The following is a 10,000-nucleotide window of genomic DNA, read 5'->3' as shown; positions in this document are numbered from 1 at the left end:
TAAATAAAGCCATTTGACATGAAATAATTGGATTTGGAAATTTGGATTTTTTTTTTTTTTTTTGTTGCATTTGATTGAAATCACTTAATTTTACGTATTTAACCCTCTCCTTACCAGCCATTTTCAGCATTTTCCCCAAAACTTCACACCCACCCAACACAAAAATAGACATTTCTTACTCAAAACAGAAAAACAACAAGCACATCCTATACGTAATACTGTTCGACAATATGAGTTCTATTACAGAATGTCAAGTTTTTATAGCTATAGCAAAAAGAAATGAAATCTGGATGAGAAAAGTGACGGTTGCATGGTAACAAATGTGACGATTTTCCAATAAGTGGCAAGGAGAGGGTTAATGAACAAATACACAATAATAGCACACATTATTTACTAATTTTCATACCTAAACTAGCAAGACAATATGAAATGTTCACGACTTCTGGATAAGAGAAGAAAGCTTTTATCACTTTATCTCTACTGTTCTGTGCATTTTATTACAAGTGCAAGTCTTTACCTACTTTTAAAAAGAATCTCAAGACACATTTTTACTGTATTTGTTTTTCTTGACTCTATATGAATCCTTGATTTGGCTATGAATTATTATTGTTGTTATTATTTTTTTTCACTTAAAATTGATATTTATATTGTAAAGTGCCCAGAGCTTGTGTTTTACACGAGAATGAGCGCTATATAAATGTGTATTATTATTATTATTATTATTACAAGAAAACAAGTTGCCAAATGGAATTTGGCATTTTTTTTCAGACCATTTGGCTTTTTTTCTACAATTCATTTGGCATGTCTAGTCGATAAAATTAAAATCTCAAAATGTTATTTTTGATTTCGTATGTGCTGACTTCACATGGCCAAACAAATATTCTACCATCGACCTGGATTTTAAGGGGTGTACCAATGTTTGAAATAGTTTTGTTATAGGCTGAAGAAAGGTTTTGAGGCCAAAACGTTCCATATTTGGTATTTTTATTTTGTTCTTTTCCAAAGCTGTCACATTATATTCATGTTTCTTCATTGCTTTCAATAAACCATGTAAACTTTATCCAATTTTCATAATTTTTTTTTTTTTACTATAGATTAACTTTTTAGCAAACTAACCCAATGTAACTTAATACCTTCTTGAGAAAGTATTAGAAAGAAAAAATAAATTTTGTTTAAAAAAATTTAGCCACGTGGTTAGAGCACACACCATACAAATATTTTTTGTTATAAACAAAACACATTCAAATAGAGCATTTTTTCACTGATTCACAATCATGCTTCTATTGTTCCCCCAGAAAGCCTATCCAAAGGGTAGCAAGCAATGTCAGACACCATGCTTATTTCTAGCTCCGTAGATCATAAAAATAACTTGAAGGTCCACAACTTCCACTAATCTCTCTAATATTCTCACCTGTCTTTGTTTTCAAAGTTCATGCTGAGTCGTCGAATGTTTTTGATGGAAGACGGGACAGACTCTGTGGTAGATGAGTGATTCCTGTCCATCGCGTTGTATCCAGCATTCTCATTGGTCTCCGGTGACGACTGGAGGCCGTCGGGGGAGGTTCTTAAGGCAGTAGGGGGCGGGGCCTGGGTAGAGTAGTCTGGTTGGTGATTCAAAAACGTTGACGCAGGAACGGATTTGCTGATGGCCTTGTAGGTGGTGATCTCTGGCACTTTACTGAGGTTTCCAATCTTCAGGAAAAATGGAATTCAAGTGGATATTAAAAAAAGTTAGCTCAAGATAGAGAGGGATGGAAACTGTTTTGTTTTATAATTTTTATCCTAGACATTTTCTTCTTGATGAGTAAATTATACGTTTTATATTTTGATTCCATTTTGTTGAATGTCAATTTCATTTGGTAAAACTTGCATAGTTAGTGTGTGCGACGGTTGTGTGTGTGTCTGTTTGGTTCGGTAAGAGTGTGTTTATTGTTTGACAAATATATTGTAAAGCGCTTTGAGGCTTCAGCATTTAGTACTATAAAAGAACACTTTATTTATTATTATTTGTCTATGACCTTATACTGACCTGCCAACCCTTCATATTCCAAAAGTGGAATCAGAAGGTCAGAAAATAGGAATTTGAAACAAAAAAAATAGGAATATTTTAACAATGAATAATCCTGTATCAAAATGACCACCACCAACTTTTGCTACCGACAAACACATAAAGACAGTATTTGGCACAGCTGGTAAAACTACACATCACATTGTATTAGGTAATGAAATGGGGAAAGGGGGAAAGGAGTGAAATTAATTGTCCTACTTATCTCCCTTTTGACAATCTCACCTATTTAACCCCCCATTTTTTTTTCTTCTTACCATTAACATCATTTTTGAAAATTGGAATTTAACTCTCTCCTTGCCAGCCATTTTCAGGATTTTCACAAAATCTTCAAACCCAACTAACACAAAAATAGATTTTTTATCACTCAAACACAAAAGTAGTAAGTTCATGCGATAAATAATTTCTTTAGCAAAACTTTCTCTACAACACACTATTCATTTTCTTTAAAATTTTATGATGTACAAAAGAAATTTGAATAAGAAAAGTGTTGGTTGTATCGTAACGAATGTGACGATTTTCCTGTAGTTGGTAAGGAGAGGGTTAAGAGACAAACAGGAATGATTCTGCCAAAAACCGAAGGGTTGGCAGGTAGGCCTAAACCCTGACCCAGAATGAAAAAGGCAATGATGATGAGATTACTGAGGAAAGAAAGATAGGGTGAACCGGGTTTCTTTCTTTTAAAAATTTTTTTGGCTGAAACGTACATTTCTCGATTTGTTTTAGACCTATTTTAAAAATATCCGTTCTAATAATTTTTATTGAATAATTTTCATGTTGTATAATTTTAGACTATATATATAGAGAGAGAGAGATAGAGAGAGAGAGAGAGAGAAAGAGAGAGAGAGAGAGAGAGAGAGAGAGAGAGAGAGAGAGAGAGAGAGAGGAGAGAGAAGAGAGAGAGAGAGAGAGAGAGAGAAAAGAAAGAGAAAAAAAACGAGAGAGAGAGAGAGAGAGAGATAGAGAGAGAGAGAGAGAGAGAGAGAGAGGAAGATGAGAGAGAGAGAGAGAGAGAGAGAGAGAGAGAGAGAGAGAGAGAGAGAGAGAGAGAGGAGATAGAGATAGAGAGAGAGAGAGAGAGAGAGAGAGAGAGAGAGAGAGAGAGAGAGGGAGAGAGAGAGACAAATGAATAAATTATCACAGGGTTCCTATCCATCCTTACCTGGGATTGGACAGCTGATGAGATCGACGTCCTCGGCTTGTCAATGATGGAACCATCCTGAAATGAGAGCCGAACATTCAAATGCCTTATCATAGGAAAAAAGATAATCAAAAGTAATAATGGTTTGACAAAGTGACAAATGATCTTTTTTGGACAAGAACAAACCAAGAGAAAATGGATGTCCAGGTCAGACGCAGAAAGTGGCGATGGGTTGGTCATACCCTGCGGAAAGAGCCCTGTAATATAACCAAGCAGGCTCTCAAATGAAACCCACAGGGCAAGAGGAAATGGGGTCGTCCAAAACAGACCTGGAGGAGAAGCCTTCACCAAGATTTGTGCATCTCCAATCTTACCTGGAGTGAGGCAAAGGTCTGTGCCAAGGACAGAAGAACAGAAGAAGATAGAAGAGTGATGTTGAGGCCCTTTGCTTCGCCAGGAGCCAAGAGGCATAAGTCAAGTAAAGTCAAATATTTATGCAATCTTTTTAAAATCTTTAACATGGCATAAAATCCATTAAAAATACTAAAAAATTAAAATTTAAAAAATTGAGCTTTTATATAGCGCAATATTCACTAAACGTGCTCAATGCGCTTCACAAGGTATCCCTGGTCAACAGCAACATTTAACAAGTAGGATGGGACATAACGCCTATAAGGCGATATTACAATTTTTTGGACAAAGACAACTCTGTTAACGGCCAGGTACTCATTTTACACCTGAGTACGGTGAGAGAATGTGAGTAAAGAGCCTTTTCCAAGGACTCAACTATGCGCCGAGCACAAGGCTCGAACCCAGGACCCCTCCAATCCGAAAGTGAGTGTCATACCACTAGACCACATAGTCGCACATAAAAATACTAATTATGGATGTTTCATCAGCTGATGAAGGGTTTGTACTCAAAACGTTTATTGTTTGTACTGAGCAGTGGGGGGGGGGGGCTGCCTGAAGCCTGGGATTGTGAAAATACTAACGAAAGAGTGATGAAGGAGAAGCTTCGGATGGGAACAATACAGGTTGCAGTTATGTTTTTGATTTTAAGGGTTTTACCACGATTGCAACACATTAAGGTCATATCAACGCAAGTAAAAAGGAAGAAAATGGGGTAGTCAAAAGTTCTAGAATTACAATTAAAGCACCCAAGAAGTGGTAAGACAAAGGGGAATTGGTTCAAATAGGAAACAGATGTAGATTCCAAGAGCACACTATCAAAGTACTTAGTTTGAGATCACCTAAGTCTCATCCAGACACAAGGACAGGTCCCAACTAAGAGGGATACACTCAAATGTTTACAAATCATATATAATATATAAATAAAACAATACAATAGTGCATAACAAAGAGATGATTTACAAGGGAAAAAAATCATCTCCCAAAACTCTAACTCTACATTTGACTGTTTCCCTCCCAGCCAGGGTATCCGACCAGGGCCAGGACAAAACCAAGTAATCTCATTCCAAAACAAAGACAGAAAGCATGTTGGAAAACAGATATAGGGGGATAGAAGACACAGTAAGGACCTCCCTGCCCACTATGGGAAGTAAGGAACCCCACCCAGAGGTTGCAGTTAAATCTGTATTGTTCCCATCCGAAGTCTCTCCAATTATCACTCTTTCATTAGCATTGTCCGTTTTTTGTTTGTTTTTTGTTTGTTTGTTGCTTTAGGTCTCTTCCAACACAATTGAGGTTATATGAGAGACCGCTGAAAAAAAAAAACAAGCAATCTAACAAAAATAGTACAAATGTAAATCAAAATCATAACCTAAAGATATCATAAGCTAAATTATAAATAACCAAGAACAAACAGGCAGAAGATTTACAGAAAAAAATATATCCCCTGTCAAAAATACAATCACAAACCAAAGAAGCAGGATAGGCTAGTAAAGAGAAGAAGAAACGACATCACTATCGGATCGTACACCAATGCGAACATCATAGGTATATGATTCAAGGGTGATGCTCCCATCCAACCACCCCCCACTATCGGATCGTACACCCATGCGAACATCATAGGTATATGATTCAAGGGTGATGCTCCCATCCAACCACCCCCCACTATCGGATCATACACCCATGCGAACATCATAGGTATATGATTCAAGGGTGATGCTCCCATCCAACCACCCCCCACTATCGGATCATACACCCATGTGAACATCATAGGTATATGATTCAAGGGTGATGCTCCCATCCAACCACCCCCCACTATCGGATCATACACCCATGTGAACATCATAGGTATATGATTCAAGGGTGATGCTCCCATCCAACCACCCCCCACTATCGGATCATACACCCATGTGAACATCATAGGTATATGATTCAAGGGTGATGCTCCCATCCAACCACCCCCCACTATCGGATCATACACCCATGTGAACATCATAGGTATATGATTCAAGGGTGATGCTCCCATCCAACCACCCCCCACTATCGGATCATACACCCATGTGAACATCATAGGTATATGATTCAAGGGTGATGCTCCCATCCAACCACCAGCCACTATCGGATCATACACCCATGTGAACATCATAGGTATATGATTCAAGGGTGATGCTCCCATCCAACCACCCCCCACTATCGGATCATACACCCATGTGAACATCATAGGTATATGATTCAAGGGTGATGCTCCCATCCAACCACCCCCCACTATCGGATCATACACCCATGTGAACATCATAGGTATATGATTCAAGGGTGATGCTCCCATCCAACCACCCCCCACTATCGGATCATACACCCATGTGAACATCATAGGTATATGATTCAAGGGTGATGCTCCCATCCAACCACCCCCCACTATCGGATCATACACCCATGTGAACATCATAGGTATATGATTCAAGGGCGATGCTCCCATCCAACCACCCCCCACTATCGGATCATACACCCATGTGAACATCATAGGTATATGATTCAAGGGTGATGCTCCCATCCAACCACCCCCCACTATCGGATATACACCCATGTGAACATCATAGGTATATGATTCAAGGGTGATGCTCCCATCCAACCACCCCCCACTATCGGATCATACACCCATGTGAACATCATAGGTATATGATTCAAGGGTGATGCTCCCATCCAACCACCCCCCACTATCGGATCATACACCCATGTGAACATCATAGGTATATGATTCAAGGGTGATGCTCCCATCCAACCACCCCCCACTATCGGATCATACACCCATGTGAACATCATAGGTATATGATTCAAGGGTGATGCTCCCATCCAACCACCCGCCACTATCGGATCATACACCCATGTGAACATCATAGGTATATGATTCAAGGGTGATGCTCCCATCCAACCACCCCCCACTATCGGATCATACACCCATGTGAACATCATAGGTATATGATTCAAGGGTGATGCTCCCATCCAACCACCCCCCACTATCGGATCATACACCCATGTGAACATCATAGGTATATGATTCAAGGGTGATGCTCCCATCCAACCACCCCCCACTATCGGATCATATACCCATGTGAACATCATAGGTATATGATTCAAGGGTGATGCTCCCATCCAACCACCCCCCACTATCGGATCATACACCCATGTGAACATCATAGGTATATGATTCAAGGGTGATGCTCCCATCCAACCACCCCCCACTATCGGATCATACACCCATGTGAACATCATAGGTATATGATTCAAGGGTGATGCTCCCATCCAACCACCCCCCACTATCGGATCATACACCCATGCGAACATCATAGGTATATGATTCAAGGGTGATGCTCCCATCCAACCACCCGCCACTATCGGATCATACACCCATGCGAACATCATAGGTATATGATTCAAGGGTGATGCTCCCATCCAACCACCCGCCACTATCGGATCATACACCCATGCGAACATCATAGGTATATGATTCAAGGGTGATGCTCACATCCAACCACCCGCCACTATCGGATCGTACACCCATGCGAACATCATAGGTATATGATTCAAGGGTGATGCTCCCATCCAACCACCCGCCACTATCGGATCGTACACCCATGTGAACATCATAGGTATATGATTCAAGGGTGATGCTCCCATTCAACCACCCGCATTGTCTGTACTGTTCCTATCCAAAGGCTATCCATTTTCACCTTTTTGTTAGTATTTTTACAATGTTTCTTTCAAAAGTTTATTTTTATGCAATTGCCAACATAACTCATACAAAAATATAATATCTCCAATCAACAAATCAAGTAAGTAAAATCAATAATGAAGCAAAGCAAACAATAATAATAATAATAATAATAATAATAATAATAATAATAATAATAATAATAATAATAATAATAATAATAATGATATATAATAATAATAATAATAATAATAATGATAATAATAATAATGATAATAATAATAATAATAATAATAATAATAATAATAATAATAATAATGATAATAATAATAATAATAATAATAATAATAATAATAGTAATAATAATAATAATAATAATAATAATAATAATAATAATAATAATAATAATAATAATAATATTTATAATAATAATAATGATAATTATAATAATAAGAATGATGATAATTATAATGGTGATAATAATAATGTAAACTCATCTAAAGATTTAATCAATAGATAAATTATTAAATATGTTGAATTATAAATTAATAATTAAATAAAATTGTGAGACCCAAAACAAAAAATAATTTATAAAAGCCTCGATACAACTCAAATAATTCGCATTCTATGAATCAACATAAAATGATTTTTTACACTTGGCTTCAGACAGCCCTACGACTCTCTACATAATATCCATTGCATTGCTCAAAATGCTTTACTAGGGGCCCCAAGGGAACAGCCATGCTCCACGTGTAGGACAAGACACGATGCCTATAAGAAGTCCTTCGGAGCCATTGAGCCCATGGAGCTGGAGTTTATCCCGATTTCTATAGCGTGAAACGGACAATTAGCATTTGCTTGCTACCCTTTTGATAGGATGCTGGTCTATTGCAAAGTACTTTCCACCAGATCGAATAGACCCAGTTACCCAATCACTGCTGGATGGATAGGAAGTTAAAAAAAAAAAAGATCAAATCACCCAGGATGGACATCAGCCCTTTGCATGTGAAGTGGGTGCTATACCAACTGAGCTATCGAGACACTATAAGGCACCATTACAATTTTTATTTTTCAAAAGAAATTTTCGGGCGTATCAAATTCACAGCCAACTACACCTCACAGGCATCATGTCTCGTACTACATGTTAAGTGTTGCTGTTGACTTGACACCTTGTAAAGCACTTTGAATGGATATTGCTGTGTATAAATGATTAACTTTTTGTTTTTTTAAATTTCTTTTAGTATGGTCTAGTGGTATGACACTCGCTTTTGGAATGGAAGGTCCTGGGTTCGAGCCTCGCTTGGCGCATAGTTGAGTCCTTGGAAAAGGCTCTTTGCTCACATTCTGTCACCGTACTCAGGTGTAAAATGAGTACCTGACCATTAACAGCGTTGTTTCTGTCTGAAAAAATTATAATACCACCTAAGAGGCGTCATGCTCCGTCCTACATGTAAAATATAGCTGTTTGCCAGGGACCCCTTGTAAAGCGCTTTGACCATATTTAGTGGATATTGCGCTATATAAAAGCTCATTTTTTAATTTTTTAGTACCAACCTACCTCAAGATTAAGAAGAATTGGGCCCCTATTCACACCACTGGTCCATTCGTCAGCGGACAATGAAGCCAGATTAGAAGACGTGGGTGGGTAGATGTCGTGTTGAAATCCCTCAGCCTGAAAAGCATTGATGAGACTAATTGAGAAAAAATGACACTAACATTGACTTTATTCATCCCCATGGGTAAATTTGTCTTTAGGGTCTAGTCCAAGGGAAGACTGGAATAAATAACCCAGGCGTCAGCCGCAAAGTGAGCTAGGGCAAGGTGACTTGCTCAAGGCCACACAGCGCAGCGGTGGGTGATCGAACTTGGTACCTTTCGGGTACGAAGCAAAGACAGTAGCGTTGAGCCATGTTGTCCCCAAAATATAAAATAAAAATGAATTTGAGGTGAAGTATTTTCATTAATCATACTTGCAGACCTGCCTATTGAGAGTATGCGATGAGTCACATTTACCATCACGGTTACTTCCCTTGCACTAAGAGCACTGTAACTTTCTATCGCGTAGTTGTTAATGATGGAGAGAGAGAGAGAGAGAGGAGAGAGAGAGAGAGAGAAGAGAGAGAGGAGAGAAAGCAGAGAGAGAGAGGGAGAAGAGACAGACAGGAGCAGAGCGGAGATGCAGAGAAGAGAGAAAGAAAGAAGAGAGAGAGAGAGAAGAGAGAGAGAGAGAGAGAGAGAGAGAGAGAGATAAAGATCAGTAGACAGAACAGGAGAAGAGAGAGAGAGGATGGAGAGAGATATGATTAAAAAAGAATAAGAAAGAAGAAAAAGAGAGAGAGAGAGAGAGAGAGAGGGAGAGAGAGAAAAGGAGAGAGAGAAGAGAGAGATGAAGAGAGAGAAGGAGAGAGAGAGAGAGAGAGAGAGAGAGAGAGAGAGAGAAGAGAGAGGTTCGTTTTATCGTGTATTCATTGGGAATGGGAGGGAGGGTGGGGTCTTTTGAGTCAATAAACAATGGGAGTGAACCAAAAGGAAAAGGGGAGGAGAGTTTAATAGATGACAATTGACCACAAGGGGTTGTGATAACGAGTGGCAGGTCCTAAATAACTCGAGGTTGCAGCTCAAACAAGAAGATTCAATTATACGATTTCATGTAAGTCATTACAAATCAAGCCCCACC

General features: G+C 38.7%; 1 protein-coding gene across 3 annotated transcripts in view; it reads right to left on the bottom strand.

The window, feature by feature from the left end:
- Positions 1 to 10,000, bottom strand: part of LOC144960457 (coronin-1A-like) — a 46,967-nt gene that overhangs the window by 16,102 nt on the left and 20,865 nt on the right. For all 3 annotated transcript variants that reach the window (XM_078893554.1, XM_078893556.1, XM_078893555.1), the window contains exons 10-12: positions 8,882 to 8,995; positions 3,228 to 3,284; positions 1,412 to 1,692 (exon numbers count right to left, since the gene is read on the bottom strand). In XM_078893554.1, coding sequence (XP_078749680.1) covers positions 1,412 to 1,692; positions 3,228 to 3,284; positions 8,882 to 8,995 — 452 coding nt within the window. The remainder of the gene's footprint in view (positions 1 to 1,411; positions 1,693 to 3,227; positions 3,285 to 8,881; positions 8,996 to 10,000) is intronic.

Source organism: Berghia stephanieae, chromosome 15 (genome assembly GCF_034508935.2).
Source record: "Berghia stephanieae isolate SIO BIC M18660-M18661 chromosome 15, UCSD_Bste_1.3, whole genome shotgun sequence".
Taxonomy (NCBI): domain Eukaryota; kingdom Metazoa; phylum Mollusca; class Gastropoda; order Nudibranchia; family Aeolidiidae; genus Berghia; species Berghia stephanieae.
The sequence above is the reverse complement of the archived record's forward strand: the minus strand, read 5'-3'. Positions and strand labels throughout refer to the sequence as shown.